General features: G+C 41.4%; 1 protein-coding gene across 1 annotated transcript in view; it reads left to right on the plus strand.

Moving 5' to 3' along the window:
* Window positions 1-20,983, plus strand: part of ST8SIA3 (ST8 alpha-N-acetyl-neuraminide alpha-2,8-sialyltransferase 3) — a 53,603-nt gene that overhangs the window by 16,840 nt on the left and 15,780 nt on the right. The window contains exons 2-3 of the mRNA XM_075841260.1: window positions 12,495-12,617; window positions 14,518-15,075. Coding sequence (XP_075697375.1) covers window positions 12,495-12,617; window positions 14,518-15,075 — 681 coding nt within the window. The remainder of the gene's footprint in view (window positions 1-12,494; window positions 12,618-14,517; window positions 15,076-20,983) is intronic.

Here is a 20,983-nt window from a genome sequence, read left to right on the forward strand (position 1 = left end):
TGGGACTGACACTATGGTCATGCATATAGAACTGACACTATGGTCATGAATATGGGACTGACACTATGGTCATGAATATGGGACTGACACTATGGTCATGAATATGGGAATGACACTATCGCCATGAATATGGGACTGACACTATGGCCATGAATATGGGACTGACACTATGGCCATAAATATGGGACTGACACTATGGCCATGAATATGGGACTGACACTATGGCCATAAATATGGGACTGACACTATGGCCATGAATATGGGACTGACACTATGCTCATAAATATGGGACTGACACTATGGCCATGAATATGGGGCTGACACTATGGCCATGAATATAGGGCTGACACTATGGCCATGAATATGGGACTGACACTATGGCCATGAAAATGGGACTGACACTATGGCCATGAATATGGGACTGACACTATAGTTATTAATATGGGACTGACACTATGGCCATGAATATGGGACTGACACTATGGCCATGAATATGGGAGTCGCACTATAGTTATTAATATGGGACTGACACTATGGCCATGAATATGGGACTGACACTATGGCCATGAATATGGGACTCACACTATAGTTATTAATATGGGACTGACACTATGGCCATGAATATGGGACTGGCACTATGGCCATGAATATGGGACTGACACTATGGCCATGAATATGGAAATTACACTATGGCCATGAATATAGAACTGACACTATGGTCATGAATATGGGACTGACACTATGGTCATGAATATAGGACTGACACTATGGCCATGAATATGGGACTGACACTATGGTCATGAATATAGGACTGACACTATGGCCATGAATATGGGACTGACACTATGGTCATGCATATAGAACTGACACTATGGTCATGAATGTGGGACTGACACTATGGTCATGAATATGGGACTGACACTATGGTAATGAATATAGGACTGACACTATGTTCATAAATATAGGACTGACACTATGGTAATGAATATAGGACTGACACTATGTTCATAAATATAGGACTGACACTATGGTCATGAATATATGACTGATACTATGGTCATGAATATGGGAATGACACTATGGCCATGAATATAGGACTGACACTATGGTCATGAATATGGGACTGACACTATGGTCATGAATATAGGACTGACACTATGGCCATGAATATGGGACTGACACTATGGTCATGCATATAGAACTGACACTATGGTCATGAATGTGGGACTGACACTATGGTCATGAATATGGGACTGACACTATGGTAATGAATATAGGACTGACACTATGTTCATAAATATAGGACTGACACTATGGTCATGAATATGGGACTGACACTATGGTCATGAATATGGGAATGACACTATCGCCATGAATATGGGACTGACACTATGGCCATGAATATGGGACTGACACTATGGCCATGAATATGGGACTCTCACTATAGTTATTAATATGGGACTGACACTATATCCATGAATATGGGACTGACACTATGGCCATGAATATGGGACTGACACTATGGCCATGAATATGGGACTGACACTATGGCCATGAATATGGGACTGACACTATGGCCATGAATATGGGACTGACACTATAGTTATTAATATGGGACTGACACTATGGCCATGAATATAGGGCTGACACTATGGCTATGAATATGGGACTGACACTATGGCCATGAATATGGGACTGACACTATAGTTATTAATATGGGACTGACACTATGGCCATGAATATGGGACTGACACTATGGCCATGAATATGGGACTGACACTATAGTTGTTAATATGGGACTGACACTATGGCCATGAATATGGGACTGACACTATGGCCATGAATATGGGACTGACACTATAGTTGTTAATATGGGACTGACACTATGGCCATGAATATGGGACTGACACTATGGCCATGAATATGGGACTCACACTATAGTTATTAATATGGGACTGACACTATGGCCATGAATATGGGACTGACACTATGGCCATGAATATGGGACTGACACTATGGCCATGAATATGGGACTGACACTATAGTTGTTAATATGGGACTGACACTATGGCCATGAATATGGGACTGACACTATGGCCATGAATATGGGACTCACACTATAGTTATTAATATGGGACTGACACTATGGCCATGAATATGGGACTGACACTATGGCCATGAATATGGGACTGACACTATGGCCATGAATATGGAAATTACACTATGGCCATGAATATAGAACTGACACTATGGTCATGAATATGGGACTGACACTATGGTCATGAATATAGGACTGACACTATGGCCATGAATATGGGACTGACACTATGGTCATGCATATAGAACTGACACTATGGTCATGAATATGGGACTGACACTATGGTCATGAATATGGGACTGACACTATGGCCATGAATATAGGACTGACACTATGGTCATGAATATGGGACTGACACTATGGTAATGAATATAGGACTGACACTATGTTCATAAATATAGGACTGACACTATGGTCATGAATATATGACTGATACTATGGTCATGAATATGGGACTGACACTATGGTCATGAATATGGGAATGACACTATCGCCATGAATATGGGACTGACACTATGGCCATGAATATGGGACTGACACTATGGCCATAAATATGGGACTGACACTATGGCCATGAATATGGGACTGACACTATGGCCATAAATATGGGACTGACACTATGGCCATGAATATGGGACTGACACTATGCTCATTAATATGGGACTGACACTATGGCCATGAATATGGGGCTGACACTATGGCCATGAATATGGGACTGACACTATGGCCATGAAAATGGGACTGACACTATGGCCATGAATATGGGACTGACACTATAGTTATTAATATGGGACTGACACTATGGCCATGAATATGGGACTGACACTATGGCCATGAATATGGGAGTCGCACTATAGTTATTAATATGGGACTGACACTATGGCCATGAATATGGGACTGACACTATGGCCATGAATATGGGACTCACACTATAGTTATTAATATGGGACTGACACTATGGCCATGAATATGGGACTGACACTATGGCCATGAATATGGGAATTACACTATGGCCATGAATATAGAACTGACACTATGGTCATGAATATGGGACTGACACTATGGTCATGAATATAGGACTGACACTATGGCCATGAATATGGGACTGACACTATGGTCATGCATATAGAACTGACACTATGGTCATGAATATGGGACTGACACTATGGTCATGAATATGGGACTGACACTATGGCCATGAATATAGGACTGACACTATGGTCATGAATATGGGACTGACACTATGGTAATGAATATAGGACTGACACTATGTTCATAAATATAGGACTGACACTATGGTCATGAATATATGACTGATACTATGGTCATGAATATGGGACTGACACTATGGTCATGAATATGGGAATGACACTATCGCCATGAATATGGGACTGACACTATGGCCATGAATATGGGACTGACACTATGGCCATAAATATGGGACTGACACTATGGCCATGAATATGGGACTGACACTATGGCCATAAATATGGGACTGACACTATGGCCATGAATATGGGACTGACACTATGCTCATAAATATGGGACTGACACTATGGCCATGAATATGGGGCTGACACTATGGCCATGAATATAGGGCTGACACTATGGCCATGAATATGGGACTGACACTATGGCCATGAAAATGGGACTGACACTATGGCCATGAATATGGGACTGACACTATAGTTATTAATATGGGACTGACACTATGGTCATGAATATATGACTGATACTATGGTCATGAATATGGGACTGACACTATGGTCATGAATATGGGAATGACACTATCGCCATGAATATGGGACTGACACTATGGCCATGAATATGGGACTGACACTATGGCCATGAATATGGGACTCTCACTATAGTTATTAATATGGGACTGACACTATATCCATGAATATGGGACTGACACTATGGCCATGAATATGGGACTGACACTATGGCCATGAATATGGGACTGACACTATGGCCATGAATATGGGACTGACACTATGGCCATGAATATGGGACTGACACTATAGTTATTAATATGGGACTGACACTATGGCCATGAATATAGGGCTGACACTATGGCTATGAATATGGGACTGACACTATGGCCATGAATATGGGACTGACACTATAGTTATTAATATGGGACTGACACTATGGCCATGAATATGGGACTGACACTATGGCCATGAATATGGGACTGACACTATAGTTGTTAATATGGGACTGACACTATGGCCATGAATATGGGACTGACACTATGGCCATGAATATGGGACTGACACTATAGTTGTTAATATGGGACTGACACTATGGCCATGAATATGGGACTGACACTATGGCCATGAATATGGGACTCACACTATAGTTATTAATATGGGACTGACACTATGGCCATGAATATGGGACTGACACTATGGCCATGAATATGGGACTGACACTATGGCCATGAATATGGGACTGACACTATAGTTGTTAATATGGGACTGACACTATGGCCATGAATATGGGACTGACACTATGGCCATGAAAATGGGACTCACACTATAGTTATTAATATGGGACTGACACTATGGCCATGAATATGGGACTGACACTATGGCCATGAATATGGGACTGACACTATGGCCATGAATATGGAAATTACACTATGGCCATGAATATAGAACTGACACTATGGTCATGAATATGGGACTGACACTATGGTCATGAATATAGGACTGACACTATGGCCATGAATATGGGACTGACACTATGGTCATGAATATGGGACTGACACTATGGCCATGAATATAGGACTGACACTATGGTCATGAATATGGGACTGACACTATGGTAATGAATATAGGACTGACACTATGTTCATAAATATAGGACTGACACTATGGTCATGAATATATGACTGATACTATGGTCATGAATATGGGACTGACACTATGGTCATGAATATGGGAATGACACTATGGCCATGAATATGGGACTGACACTATGGCCATGAATATGGGACTGACACTATGGCCATAAATATGGGACTGACACTATGGCCATGAATATGGGACTGACACTATGGCCATAAATATGGGACTGACACTATGGCCATGAATATGGGACTGACACTATGCTCATAAATATGGGACTGACACTATGGCCATGAATATGGGGCTGACACTATGGCCATGAATATAGGGCTGACACTATGGCCATGAATATGGGACTGACACTATGGCCATGAAAATGGGACTGACACTATGGCCATGAATATGGGACTGACACTATAGTTATTAATATGGGACTGACACTATGGCCATGAATATGGGACTGACACTATGGCCATGAATATGGGAGTCGCACTATAGTTATTAATATGGGACTGACACTATGGCCATGAATATGGGACTGACACTATGGCCATGAATATGGGACTCACACTATAGTTATTAATATGGGACTGACACTATGGCCATGAATATGGGACTGACACTATGGCCATGAATATGGGACTGACACTATGGCCATGAATATGGAAATTACACTATGGCCATGAATATAGAACTGACACTATGGTCATGAATATGGGACTGACACTATGGTCATGAATATAGGACTGACACTATGGCCATGAATATGGGACTGACACTATGGTCATGCATATAGAACTGACACTATGGTCATGAATATGGGACTGACACTATGGTCATGAATATGGGACTGACACTATGGCCATGAATATAGGACTGACACTATGGTCATGAATATGGGACTGACACTATGGTAATGAATATAGGACTGACACTATGTTCATAAATATAGGACTGACACTATGGTCATGAATATATGACTGATACTATGGTCATGAATATGGGACTGACACTATGGTCATGAATATGGGAATGACACTATCGCCATGAATATGGGACTGACACTATGGCCATGAATATGGGACTGACACTATGGCCATAAATATGGGACTGACACTATGGCCATGAATATGGGACTGACACTATGGCCATAAATATGGGACTGACACTATGGCCATGAATATGGGACTGACACTATGGCCATGAATATGGGACTGACACTATGGCCATGAAAATGGGACTGACACTATGGCCATGAATATGGGACTGACACTATAGTTATTAATATGGGACTGACACTATGGCCATGAATATGGGACTGACACTATGGCCATGAATATGGGAGTCGCACTATAGTTATTAATATGGGACTGACACTATGGCCATGAATATGGGACTGACACTATGGCCATGAATATGGGACTCGCACTATAGTTATTAATATCGGACTGACACTATGGCCATGAATATGGGACTGACACTATGGCCATGAATATGGAAATTACACTATGGCCATGAATATAGAACTGACACCATGGTCATGAATATGGGAAGGACACTATGGTCATGAATATGGGACTGACACTATGGTCATGAATATGGGAATGACACTATAGCCATGAATATGGGACTGACACTATGGCCATGAATATAGGGCTGACACTATGGCTATGAATATGGGACTGACACTATGGCCATGAATATGGGACTGACACTATGGCCATGAATATGGGACTGACACTATGGGCATGAATATTGAAATTACACTAAGGCCATGAATATAGAACTGACACCATGGTCATGAATATGGGACTGACACTATGGTCATGAATATGGGACTGACACTATGGTCATGAATATGGGACTGACACTATGGCCATGAATAGAGGACTGACACTATGGTCATGAATATGGGACTGACACTATGGTCATGAATATAGGACTGACACTATGGCCATGAATATGGGACTGACACTATGGTCATGCATATAGAACTGACACTATGGTCATGAATGTGGGACTGACACTATGGTCATGAATATGGGACTGACACTATGGTAATGAATATAGGACTGACACTATGTTCATAAATATAGGACTGACACTATGGTCATGAATATATGACTGATACTATGGTCATGAATATGGGACTGACACTATGGTCATGAATATGGGAATGACACTATCGCCATGAATATGGGACTGACACTATGGCCATGAATATGGGACTGACACTATGGCCATGAATATGGGACTCTCACTATAGTTATTAATATGGGACTGACACTATATCCATGAATATGGGACTGACACTATGGCCATGAATATGGGACTGACACTATGGCCATGAATATGGGACTGACACTATGGCCATGAATATGGGACTGACACTATGGCCATGAATATGGGACTGACACTATAGTTATTAATATGGGACTGACACTATGACCATGAATATAGGGCTGACACTATGGCTATGAATATGGGACTGACACTATGGCCATGAATATGGGACTGACACTATAGTTATTAATATGGGACTGACACTATGGCCATGAATATGGGACTGACACTATGGCCATGAATATGGGACTGACACTATAGTTGTTAATATGGGACTGACACTATGGCCATGAATATGGGACTGACACTATGGCTATGAATATGGGACTGACACTATAGTTGTTAATATGGGACTGACACTATGGCCATGAATATGGGACTGACACTATGGCCATGAATATGGGACTCACACTATAGTTATTAATATGGGACTGACACTATGGCCATGAATATGGGAATGACACTATGGCCATGAATATGGGACTGACACTATGGCCATGAATATGGGACTGACACTATAGTTGTTAATATGGGACTGACACTATGGCCATGAATATGGGACTGACACTATGGCCATGAATATGGGACTCACACTATAGTTATTAATATGGGACTGACACTATGGCCATGAATATGGGACTGACACTATGGCCATGAATATGGGACTGACACTATGGCCATGAATATGGAAATTACACTATGGCCATGAATATAGAACTGACACTATGGTCATGAATATGGGACTGACACTATGGTCATGAATATAGGACTGACACTATGGCCATGAATATGGGACTGACACTATGGTCATGCATATAGAACTGACACTATGGTCATGAATATGGGACTGACACTATGGTCATGAATATGGGACTGACACTATGGCCATGAATATAGGACTGACACTATGGTCATGAATATGGGACTGACACTATGGTAATGAATATAGGACTGACACTATGTTCATAAATATAGGACTGACACTATGGTCATGAATATATGACTGATACTATGGTCATGAATATGGGACTGACACTATGGTCATGAATATGGGAATGACACTATCGCCATGAATATGGGACTGACACTATGGCCATGAATATGGGACTGACACTATGGCCATGAATATGGGACTGACACTATGGCCATGAATATGGGAGTCTCACTATAGTTATTAATATGGGACTGACACTATATCTATGAATATGGGACTGACACTATGGCCATGAATATGGGACTGACACTATGGCCATGAATATGGGACTGACACTATGGCCATGAATATGGGACTGACACTATGGCCATGAATATGGGACTCACACTATAGTTATAAATATGGGACTGACACTATGGCCATGAATATGGGACTGACACTATGGTCATGAATATAGGGCTGACACTATGGCCATGAATATGGGGCTGACTCTATGGCCATGAATATAGGGCTGACACTATGGCCATGAATATGGGACTGACACTATGGCCATGAATATGGGACTCACACTATAGTTATTAATATGGGACTGACACTATGGTCATGAATATAGGACTGACACTATGGCCATGAATATATTCAACATCCTAGGCCTGGCGGTATCATTTACCTGCTTTAGGATGGACATTTCTGTATATGGCATGGAAACAGGTGCAGATGACACACTCTATGTATCTCAGGTCTGCAGCGCCACCCCCCTCCCCATTTCTCATTGTAGTCCTTTAAAAAAACCACACTGTAAAAACGCTTGTAATCTGGCATTTGGCAGCTGCTGTGCCAGTTTAGATTAAATGCGAGCATTTACCAGCAGGACGACCGCCATTTCAGTCACGTGTATCATAGAAATCCTCGAGTTTGAGCAGATTAAGCTAAACTGGAACGCATCTGAGCAACATAAGATATTGTGCCGGAACAGCTGGGGGTGAACTATTCCACTGCTGACAATGGCACTACAAGCGCAATAGCAAAAAGTGCCGTGAAATTATGACCAGATTATTATCCCGCTGCACAATACACCAGGTTATCACATCATTTAGTGAATCAGGTGCCATTGTAACCTGCCACCATAGCGCAGCGGGTTCGGCTGTCAGGACATGCTGGGGGTAGTAGTTTATCAACAGCAGGAAATGTCATATTTTTCTGTGTGTATTTTACTGATATACTTTTCTATCTATTATTATTATTAGATTATTCTTCCTTTCTCCATAAAACAACTCCCGGATTTGTTCTCTTGTGGGAGGTTTTTAATATTTTATTCAGCCACAGATCCTGAATCAATGGCATATAATTCTGTATTGTTATGCAGAGTTACATGTTCTGATCCCTGCAAAAACGGAGTAGTTGCCCTAAAAAAGTCTATACTTAAATGCCATATCAAAAGTCCCATCCGGAGGCTCCCCTAAAACCTTTTTCTTCTTACCCCTTATAGAAATATAAGTGGTGGACATGACCCCTGTGTAGGAACATATGTGGGCCCCTTGCTCTGCAGCAGGTCATATGCGAGGTGATCATCATAGAGCACCTCTAGGGCCGGATTATGTTCTGTGGGGACTTTTATATTTTTGTAAAATGCATTCATTTACCACATGCTGAAAATGGTGCAAATTGCACCAAATTTTTAAAAATGGCGCACACGGTAGGATTCATTTGGCACAAATCACTAGGCATGTTAGAAGCTGTACATGTATACCAGTATTTTGTGCCAAAAAATGGTGCATATCTTAGAATTTTGACACAATTGGCCAACGCCTCTTATTCTAGATTACAAATCTGTCAAGCTAGCAGAAATTGTCTAAAACACATAATAAATTTGGCGTGAGTTGTAAAGTGGGGGAGCAGGGAGCTTGTTCTACAACTGTAGGATCGTCCTAGGGTGCGGCTGTAAGGACGAGCCTGATTTAATATGACTCGATGCAAATATGTTATACAATATACACTTATTTTTCTACAGAACCCCATGATCACAATAATAGTCTTTTAGACACACAAATAAAAGATACAAATAACAGCAGCATATGGTCCATAAAATGGCTTAAACAATGCTGAAATAATACAGCTATATATATGGTGCCTAAATAATAACGCCATACAGTGCCCTAATATTCATGCTCAGATCTAGCATCAGAGACTGATAGTTTGGCCCTGCAGCAAATTATACAGAGGAAGGGGGGTGACATTTGCCCCTTCTCTCCTCCCTATAATATGGCCGTGAGCTCCTCCCACATGACTCTAACAAAAACTTCACTTGTACGGCAATGTCCCTGACATATCGCAATCCCACAGTAATTGTGAGGAGGTGTAATTTATTTTTAAGACGGTTGTGGACCCCTTGACTAATGGGCATCTGTGCAGCTGTATATATGGTATGCCCTCCCCTGAACATAATGTAATTCTCAGGCATGTTACTGCTTCTTTAAGGTCTGTGGAGATGGGGTGTCCTGTACAGGTTCACAACACCCATTGGGAAGGGAGGTGGGGCCAACGTGAGCTAGAACCCCTTTATCATGGGCCCACGGGAGCTTCAGGTACTGTATTGGCTCATTGGAATTCTCAAGCGTATTCAGGGCTGGATTTACCTATAGGCACGCTTATTCAGGGGAGGGGCATTTGCTGAATGGAACATTTACATACGAATACACTAAGGATTGTGTATTTATATGTTAATTATGTATATTAATGTTTATTAGCCACTCTCAGTGCTGTGGGAATAAGAGGAAGACACCCACGGAGGAATAAGGGGGTGGCAGCAGGGGGCGCTAGATGTTGTTAAAAGCGATAGTATCAGACAAACCTTTTAAAGCCATACAGATCATTGTGCCCTACTCGATGGACTGAAGTTAAAGAGGCTCTGTCACCACATTATAAGTGCCCTATATTGTACATAATGTGATCTGTGCTGTAATGCAGATTACAGCAGTGGTTTTTATTTAGAAAAACAATCATTTTTGACGGAGTTATGACCTTTATTAGCATTATGCTAATGACTTTCTTAATGCCCAACTGGGCGTGTTTTACTTTTTGACTAAGCGGGCATTGTACAGAGGAGTGTATGACGCTGACCAATCAGCGTCATACACTTCTCCCCATTCATTTACACAGCACATAGTGATCTAGCTAGATCACTATGTGCAGTGACATACACACACATTAACGTTACTCAAGTGTCCTGACAGTGAATATACATTACCTCCAGCCAGGACGTCATGTCTATTCACAATCCTGACACTTCGGTAACGTTTGTGTGCGATTTACAGCTCCTCAAGGGTAATCTCGCGAGATTACGCTGTAAATGACAGCCCAGCATGATCTCGATGTGCTGTGTTGTAAATCACAAACAAACGTTACTGAAGTGTCAGGATTCTGAATACACATCCCGTTCTGGCTGGAGGTAATGTATATTCATTGTCAGGACACTGCAGTAATGTTATAGTGTGTGTATGTGGCTGCACATAGTGATATAGCTATATCGCTATCTGCAATGTAAATGAATGGGGAGAAGTGCATGACGCTGATTGGTCACTGATTGGTCAGCGTCATACACCTCTCTCCACAATTCCCACTTGGTCAAATAGTAAGACACGCCCAGTTGTCCATTGAGAAAGTCATTAGCATAAAGCTAATATTGGTCATAACTCAGTCAAAAATTATCGTTTTTCTAAATAAAAAAACACTGCTGTAATCTACATTACAGCGCCGATCACATCATGTACAATATAGGGCACTTATAATGTGGTGACAGAGCCTCTTTGAGGAGACAGACCATACACGCCTACATGTTTCTGAGATGTTTATCTGGTACTGGGCATGTTCCCTCATCTTCAATATCCGTGGAGATTGGGAGTGCCGTGCCATGGGCCTCATTATTGGGGAATTCTATTAAAAATTGCAGCATATAAAGTAATTGGCATGGGGTAAATTTATTCATTTAAAATTAGAGAAAAGGGGTGTGGCTAAAAGGATAAAATAAAAATAAATATTATATAAAATGCACCAACATTTTTATACGTGTACAGCATCTATGAGGTGGCGTAAGGAGGAAAAATGCTTTTAACGTGCCTGGAGAGCAGTACTAAATATATTATGCCATATGACTACTATAGGTGGTTGCCATTTTGCTTTTCCGCCCGGCTCACAAATGATAAAATCGATTTCTTCACATCAATGCCTTATAAAAAGTGATGATAATTTTATTATTTGCTGCCAGGTCCCAGTTTGCAATGAAGTTTTTGGACCCGTCTTTTGTCCCAATAACAAATTCTCTGACACAAGAACTTCAAGAGAAACCGGCCAAGTGGGTATTCAACCGGACGGCGTTCGCTCGTCAGAGGTACGTGGCTCATATATAATTACCAGCCGCTTATTCCAGGGGAAATGTCTTATTCTGTCCTGTGGGATTGTTCAAGCCATCTGTTATTATTCAGTCATTCATTTATTAAAGGGGTATTCCCATCATGTAGTATTAGGGTATGTTCACACGGCCTATTTTTAGACGTAATTCAGGCGTTTTACGCCTCGAATTACGCCTGAAAAGACGGCTCTATTACGCCTGCAAACATCTGCCCACTGCTTGCAATGGGTTTTACGATGTTCTGTTCAGACGAGGTGTAATTTTACGCGTCGCTGTCAAAAGACGGCGCGTAAAAATACGCCCGCGTCAAAGAAGTGCAGGACACTTCTTGGGATGTTTTTGGAGCCGTTTTTCATTGACTCCAATGAAAAACAGCTCCAATTACGTCCGTAAAAGACGCCGCGAAAAACGCGAGTGGCACAAAAAACGTCTGAAAATCAGGAGCTGTTTTCTCTTGAAAACAGCTCCGTATTTTGAGACGTTTTTGACTCTGTGTGTGAACATACCCTTACAGTATATTGCTAGGTGGTGGTCTAACCTCTGGGACCCGTGCTGATCCTGAGAACCAAGGTGCAGAAGCCCCTTGGGCTTTTTCCCTGCTCTCCCGGCCAAGTTCCAAGTGAATGGGACTGTGCTGCAGTTTTCTGCACCACTGGTGGCCGACAACGTCATGGTGCAGGGAAACACTATGAAGGAACCACAGCTCTAAACTACAATGTGGCCCCTTTAATCTGAGGATTGTGGGGTCCCAGCAATCAGATCCCTACCAAGCAACACGTAAAGGCATATCCTAGTGATATACCATCACTTCTAAAGGCTCTGTGTGGTATTGACTTGAATGAAACTGAGGTGCAATACCAAACCTGGCCCACGGGCAAGGGTGGTGCTGTTTCTGGAAGAAAGAAGTCTAGTTATATCATACAACTCCTTTTTAAAGTTTTTGGGCAGCAGCAGTTTTCAGCAGCATCCATGGGGAACCTTACCAACACTTCGGATAGAGCCTGTACTTCGTCCAGGTGGAAAGCGATGACAGTCTTGAGATGAGGACATATATAACCCCATATTGTCCATGGTATGGTTGAAACAATGCATTTTTTAGAAGACAGTAAAGGGGTAAAGCAGTTGTATGTAAAATATTTCCGCAATTATCTTTATTATCTAATACATTGTGTTCCAATTCCTCACCATTTTCAAGATATTTGCTTGCTGTCAGTGAATGGGAACATTCGTATTTACATCTAGAGGGTGAAAACGTGCCACACCTAAACACATGAAGCAAAAAAATCTTTCTCCCAGCTACAATGTATCAGTGCAGGTAAAATGCATCAACCTGGACTCCAGGCTATTTAGCTCACAGAGGATTGTCTAGACTGGATACAATTGTAACAAACTCTCAGTTGTTAGTCGTCTGAATGTGCCCTAAGCAGTTTTCTCATTAAGACAATCCCTGTCCATATGCCCTTAGAGGGTATATGGAGATCAAAGAGGGGAGTCCTTCACTCGGGACCCCTCTATGACCCAGAACCGAGAGCTGCTCTGAACAAGTGGCTCCTGTTCTGGTGGATTAGAGTCACCCGTGTATTCCAAGGACGGCCATTCATCTTGGATGGCCGCCATGTAATACTACATTTCCCCTGCAGAGGCCGCTGCAGGGGAAAATGCATGGTGACCACAGCTCCCACCCGGTAAATAAGCAGATCAGCTGATCGACCCGGAGCGCGTTATGAAAGGAATTGTCTCTGATGACCCCTTTAAGTTCTGGATTGGAAACTGAGATAATGACTCTTTATTAAGTCATGATATTTGGTGACGCAAAATAACAAATATTTGAAACGTTTTTCTTTCTTATTTGTTTTTTTTTTTTTTTTTTTATTTGAAGGAGAGAAATCCTGCAGAATGTGGACGTCATCAGAAATTTTTCTCTGACCAAGAACAGTGTAAGAACCGGTCAGTTAATGCATTACGACTACTCCAGCCACAAATATGTATTCTCGATCAGCAATAACTTCCGCTCGCTTCTTCCAGACGTGTCGCCCATTCTCAACAAACATTATAATATTTGCGCCGTCATAGGAAACAGCGGCATCCTCACCGAAAGTCAGTGTGGGGCTGAAATAGACAGCGCCGACTTTGTCTTTCGTTGCAACTTTGCTCCGACGGAGGCTTTTCAGAAAGACGTAGGGAGGAAAACTAACCTGACCACATTTAACCCCAGCATCCTGGAAAAATATTACAACAACCTCCTGACCATTCAAGATCGGAACAATTTTTTCTTACATTTGAAAAAGCTTGATGGGGCCATATTGTGGATCCCGGCATTTTTCTTTCATACTTCGGCAACGGTCACCAGAACACTGGTCGACTTTTTTGTTGAACATCGGGAACAGCTAAAAGTCCAGTTGGCTTGGCCTGGGAATATAATGCAACATGTCAACAGGTAAGAGACTGTCTAAAGTCTAGCTCCTAAACGGGAGGGATTATTGATCCCATTAAGAGCCAATCCTTATGATCGCCTCTTAAAGGGGTTCATTTAGACGTGGCACTAAAAGTGTGATTGGTGGCAATCCAGCTGGGACCTCCACTGATCTAGAGAACGATGGGTCCCAGTTCTTGGTGGAGACGTGGCCAAGCATACATGATCGAGCAAGCAATAAATTGGACAAGTTTAAGTTTTCTACCCAATCCTTAATTTTCTGTTGAGATAAGCAAGACCCAAGGTCTGATAGCAAATTACCCCTCTCTCCTTAGACTTGGCCTAACTAAATGTCCATGTGATTGGTTATATTGTCTTAAATGTTGTCCAAAAATTTCAGCTTTTATTTATTAAACTTCTATAGCCGCTCCATTGTGGCAATAGACTGGCACTTACTGTCTAAGCAAAGTAAATAATAAAAAAACACCCGTAGGCTATAATGGCCACTAAGGCCATTTAAAGTGTAGCTAAACGTTTGACAAACTTCTGATATGTCATAGTGACATGTCAGAAGTTTGGATTGGTGGGGGTCCGAGTACTGATTCCCCCACCAATCTCTAGAACGAACCTTCAGATGGGCTCATGTGAGCGCTCAGCCGCTTCGTGTCTGTTCGGCTTTTACCCGAAAGCCGATGTATCGGAGTACGGGATCAGAGACTTTCTATTGAGTCCGTACACGATACATTTATTTCCGGAAAAAGCCGAACAGACACGAAGCGGCTGAGCGCTCACATGAGCCCATCTGCAGGTTCGTTCTAGCGATTGGTGGGGGTCTCAGTGCTCGGACCCACACCAATCCAAACTTCTGACATGGCACTATGACATCAGAAGTTTGTCAAACGTTTAGCTACACTTTAATGTAGTAGAATTTACTCTTTTTCTTATTTAAAGAGGACCTGTCATCCCTCCTGACATGTCTGTTTATAGCAAATAATTGTATTCACCATGAGATAAAATTTCTGGAGAATCTTTTCTTAGACCTCTTATGTTCCTCTGTTATTCCTCCTAGAAATGTATGAATAAATTGACAACCAGGTGTTACCAGTTGGAGGTGTGTCAGACTTGTAATGTCCTTTCAGTGCTGACTGAGTGAGACTGTGAAAGGAGAAAGCCCTTTTCACATGACGAATGTGACACCCATGGCATATATTCATAAATGTGCTCGTAGTGGTTGTCATTTCCCTTCCTCCACTCGTTTGACAGCTGATGTAAAAGCCATTACCCAGCAAGGGTACCTAGGTCCATGCGGCGTGGTTTTGGCCTTGTGAGGCCTGTAGCCACGTGTGTCCATTGTGCACACGTAACAAAACGCAGTGTTTTCCTTGCGTTGTAGTTCCGTGTGGCATCAGTGTGCGTTCCGTGTGGCATCAGTGTGCGTTCCGTGTGGCATCAGTGTGCGTTCCGTGTGGCATCAGTGTGCGTTCCGTGTGGCATCAGTGTGCGTTCCGTGTGGCATCCATTTTTTATGTCAGTGTTGGTGCACATTTTTAATTTTTTAATTTTTTTCTCTGCATTTCTTTAGCGACTGGTGCGTGAATCACGGACAGCACACGGATAATGTCAGTGTGCTTGTCCATGATTTTCACGCAGCCATTGACTTCAATGTAACCATCCATAAGTTTGTGCCCCCCTCAGAAAGATAACATTTTAAAAAGAACGCTGAGTCTTATGAAAATAAAGCATACCCATTTTTTTAAAATTGAAAGTCCTGCAATTTTCTAATATACTTTGTTTCTATTTCTCACCATTTTTAAGATCTCCGCTTGCTGTCAGTAACTGAAAGCAGTCTTATTAGCCTTCAGAGATTGAAAACTTCTCCTGGCCTAGTCCTGCTCACAGAGCTGTTCGGGTTCTTACTATGTATCAGCCAATGTGATCTTCTAGATGGAAGCAGCAGCATCTCTTATGTTTCCTTTTCTTGACTACAGGTTGATAGCTCTTACCTACACTGAAAAACGGTAACAAGCTGTATAAACAGGACTAGGCCAGGCGTGTTTCAGTTTCTGAATGTAGGCAATAATGTTTCTATTCAGTCATAAGAAGCAGAGATCTTGAAAATGGTAAGATTGAAATACAATGTATATTAGAGAGTTGGACATTTTCATTATGCGTTGACTGAACTGTATATACTGGAGACCCCTTTAACAGTTCTTTTCCCCCATAAAAACACATGTTAGTAGATGAAAAAAAAAATTTGAAAAAATCAGTGGTAGTATCCGTAGCCGTTACTATGAATAGAGAAGTAGCAGAGCTGAATTAGTCATTTAAATAGGTTGTCCATTTTGGACAATCTATTTTTGTTAGAATTGTCTACTGCTGGGACTCGTAGGGTCAGTTCACACGTTGTTGCGTATATACTTCGGGATTTTCTTCCGCACCATGTCAATTGTATTTGCGTAAATGCTGCTTATTTGTTGCGGGTTTTCCCTATTTAATTCAATGGGGAGGTAAGACCCACAACAAATAGCAGTTGTTGCGTTTTTTGGCGGCGGGTTCGCAGCGTTTCGCCTCGTGTGATTCAGACAGTGCAGATTTCGATGCAGATTATGCATGGAATTTTTTTTAAGCCAAAACCAGGAACGGAAACTATACTGAAGAAATATATATATATATATATATATATATATATATATATATATATATATAAATAAAGAAAGGCATTATAGGTCTGCTCTCCTGAATCCAATTCCGTTTTTTTCTTTTAAAAAAAAAAAAAATTCAAAATCTGACGCAAATCTGGAATCTGAACAAGGCCTAAGGTCATATTCGCTTGCAGGAGATTTGTTGCAGAAATGTATGTGACTAAAACTTAATTCCATACATGTGAATGGGGCTGTTTCTGCGGCACGTACATGGATTTTTACAAGCGCTAATCAGATGAATGGGACGGTCGCAGAAATATATTCATCAAATCTACCACGTGTAGATATATATACTTTGTGATGAGCCGTAATCTGTGGAGCAATCCAGTAGCAAGTGTTCAAATCTTCTGCAGCTCCATCACAGGGGAAATAAGGTGTTAAACAGGTTGGTCGGATTCAGAAAATTAAGTTTCTTTTTTTGTACAATTTTCCAATATATATATTCTGTATTAATTCTTTGCAGTTTTCAAGATCTCTGCTTGTTGTTATTCAGTCAGAACATTCATTGCTCACTCCTAGTGGGTAAAATTCTGTCCATGGTCACGTGATGGACACACAGGTGCTGGGATCGTTACAGTATGTGTCTCAGAGCTGTGTCCTGTAACGATCCCAGCACCTGTGTTTCCATCATGTGACCATGGACAGAATTTTACCCACTGGAAGTAAACAATGAATGTTCCTACTGAATAACAGCAGGCAGAGATCTTGAAATCCGAGAGGAATTAATACAGAAAGCATATTGTAAAATTGTATAACTTTTAATTATACAAAAAATAACAATAATTTGCTGAAACTGGACAACCCCTTTAAGAAAACCCCATTTTCATACATCTTATTAATGAATTTAGAAGGGGGTCCTCTTTTCAGGATTATTATCTCTTGGCCAGAATGGAGAGTGGTTGCAAAGAGCGTCTCTCGCTCTGGAGGACCTGTTCTGTCCTGTATTACTCATTAATGTGAATAGACACTGTGTAATACTTATTTTTACCTGTGGTGGCGCTGCAGAGAAATTGAACACTTACTGCCAGGTTTCCTCACAGATTCCAGCTGATCGCTGTGAATCCCAGCAGGAGGACACTTTGTGATCTACTTATCCAAAGAGGACAACCCCTTTAAGTGCTGTATACAGTGGGTATATTTGATAGCATGTACGACATAAGACAAATTCCCATACAAACAGTGTATTTCTTCTTTAAATGCCGGTTGTTATTGGTTGCAGGAGATTTTGTTAGCGCAGCAATAAAGGCTGACATCTGTACTTTCCCTGATGCCTCTGCCGACTGACAAACCTCTATGTGACACATTAATAATCTCAAATTATTTCCCCGTCCTCGGTTTTCCCATTGTCAGATTCCAACTCCAGCCTCTAAATATGATTTGTCATTTCATCAAGATCTGTAACCTGACCAAATCTGATTTGCCAGTTTTATTACAACCATCCATCCATTACGTTTTTATAGTCCTCTCACACAGCGAGTCTTAATTTCATTGCTCGACCTTTATTGAGTCTTCGTTGCCACAGTTGGAAGAACCCCTAACAGATATTGGCAAGCAATGGTTGACACTGGTTATTAAATGTGATCTCAACCAGCCAGGTAATGTGAAATAAGAGCGGGTATAAACACAAATTTGGGTCAGATTTTGTCCCACCTTTTTATATCAGGTTCTGGACATTATAAATATTTCTGCAACCTGCATAGACAGATGTAGCAGAGCTGAATTTGTCATTTAAGTGTTTATTTTATGTATTGTGATAAACATCCAGATATCTAACATTGATCATATATAATAGGCTTACCCACAGCAATATAGGCACCCACAGACAGAACAACATGGATACCTTATTAAATGCCAAGTGACAAACCCAGCTCTGCTACATTTGTAGGGGTTGTTAGTACATTAAAAAAAACAAACAGCTGATGACTGGAGATCTGGCTTCTTAAAAACCTCAGTAATACTAAATTTTCCTGCAGGAGAAATGCATTATTACAGAGCCCACATTGAAATGAATAGACAATCATATGATACATCACGATAACTACTTCAAAGCACGAGCTGCTCTTTCAAGGGCTAATAGAATAAAAGGTGGCCAGGAGTGGTGTATCCCCTTCTAAGAGGTCCCCTCTATGTCACTGATATACCCTGATAGGAAAATCCTTTTTAAGGCTAAAATTGACGTTAAGGGGTTAAAGAGATTTTCCACTTACTTATACAGAAATATGTTTGGGGCAAGTGTTAGAAATAGAAGAAGGTCTGAATTGGAGGGATTGTTTGGGATTATTATATACTTGGCTTTTTTTTATTTTTTTAGAAACAGCGCCTCTCTGGTCCGTGGGCTATGTCTGGTATTGTACCTAATCCCCATTCGAACTGTGATAATAGATACAACCTATAAACAAGACTGGCGCTGTTTTCGAAAAAAAGCAGACCTGTTTTTCTAATCCTGGACAACCCCTTTAAGTCCTCCAAAGCCTACTTACCGCTTCTCTCCTCCTTTCAGTGTCAATTCTACCTTGAACTGAAGAACTAAGACTGGTTAGTAGGGATGTATTACCTTGCAATCCCATAGATAAGGCTGTAACTATTAGACAGGCACTATTAGCGTGCATTAGACTGGCACTATTAGCATGCATTAGACTGGCATTATTAGCGTGCATTAGATTGCCACTATTAGCATGGGTTAGATTGGCACTCTTAAAGTGCATTACACTGGCACTATTAACGTGCATTAGATTGGCACTATTAGCGTGCATTATATTGGCACTATTAGCATGCATTAGTTTGGCACTATTAGCGTGCATTAAATTGGTATTATTAGCGTGCATTGAATTGCCACTATTAGCGTGCATTAGACTGGCATTATTAGCGTGCGTTAGATTGGCACTATTAGCATTAATTAGACTGGCACTATTAGCGTGCATTAGATTGCCACTATTAGCATGGGTTAGATTGGCACTCTTAAAGTGCATTACACTGGCACTATTAGGGCAAAGCCCCACGTGGCGGAATTGCTCTTGAATTCCGCTGCGCACACTCCGCAGCGTTAATCCGCAGCGGAGCCGTTTCTCCATTGCCTCCCACTTCTTTTTAGTAGGCTTCGTTTAGACGAGGCTGAAAATTCCGCTGCGGAGCATAGGCTGTCATGCAGATGTTATGTGTGCTGCGGATGCGTCTTGCTTTTTTAACATGACATTTCTTCATTCTGGCTGGACCTATGTATTTCTAGGTCT

Source organism: Rhinoderma darwinii, chromosome 1, assembly GCF_050947455.1.
Source record: "Rhinoderma darwinii isolate aRhiDar2 chromosome 1, aRhiDar2.hap1, whole genome shotgun sequence".
NCBI lineage: Eukaryota > Metazoa > Chordata > Amphibia > Anura > Rhinodermatidae > Rhinoderma > Rhinoderma darwinii.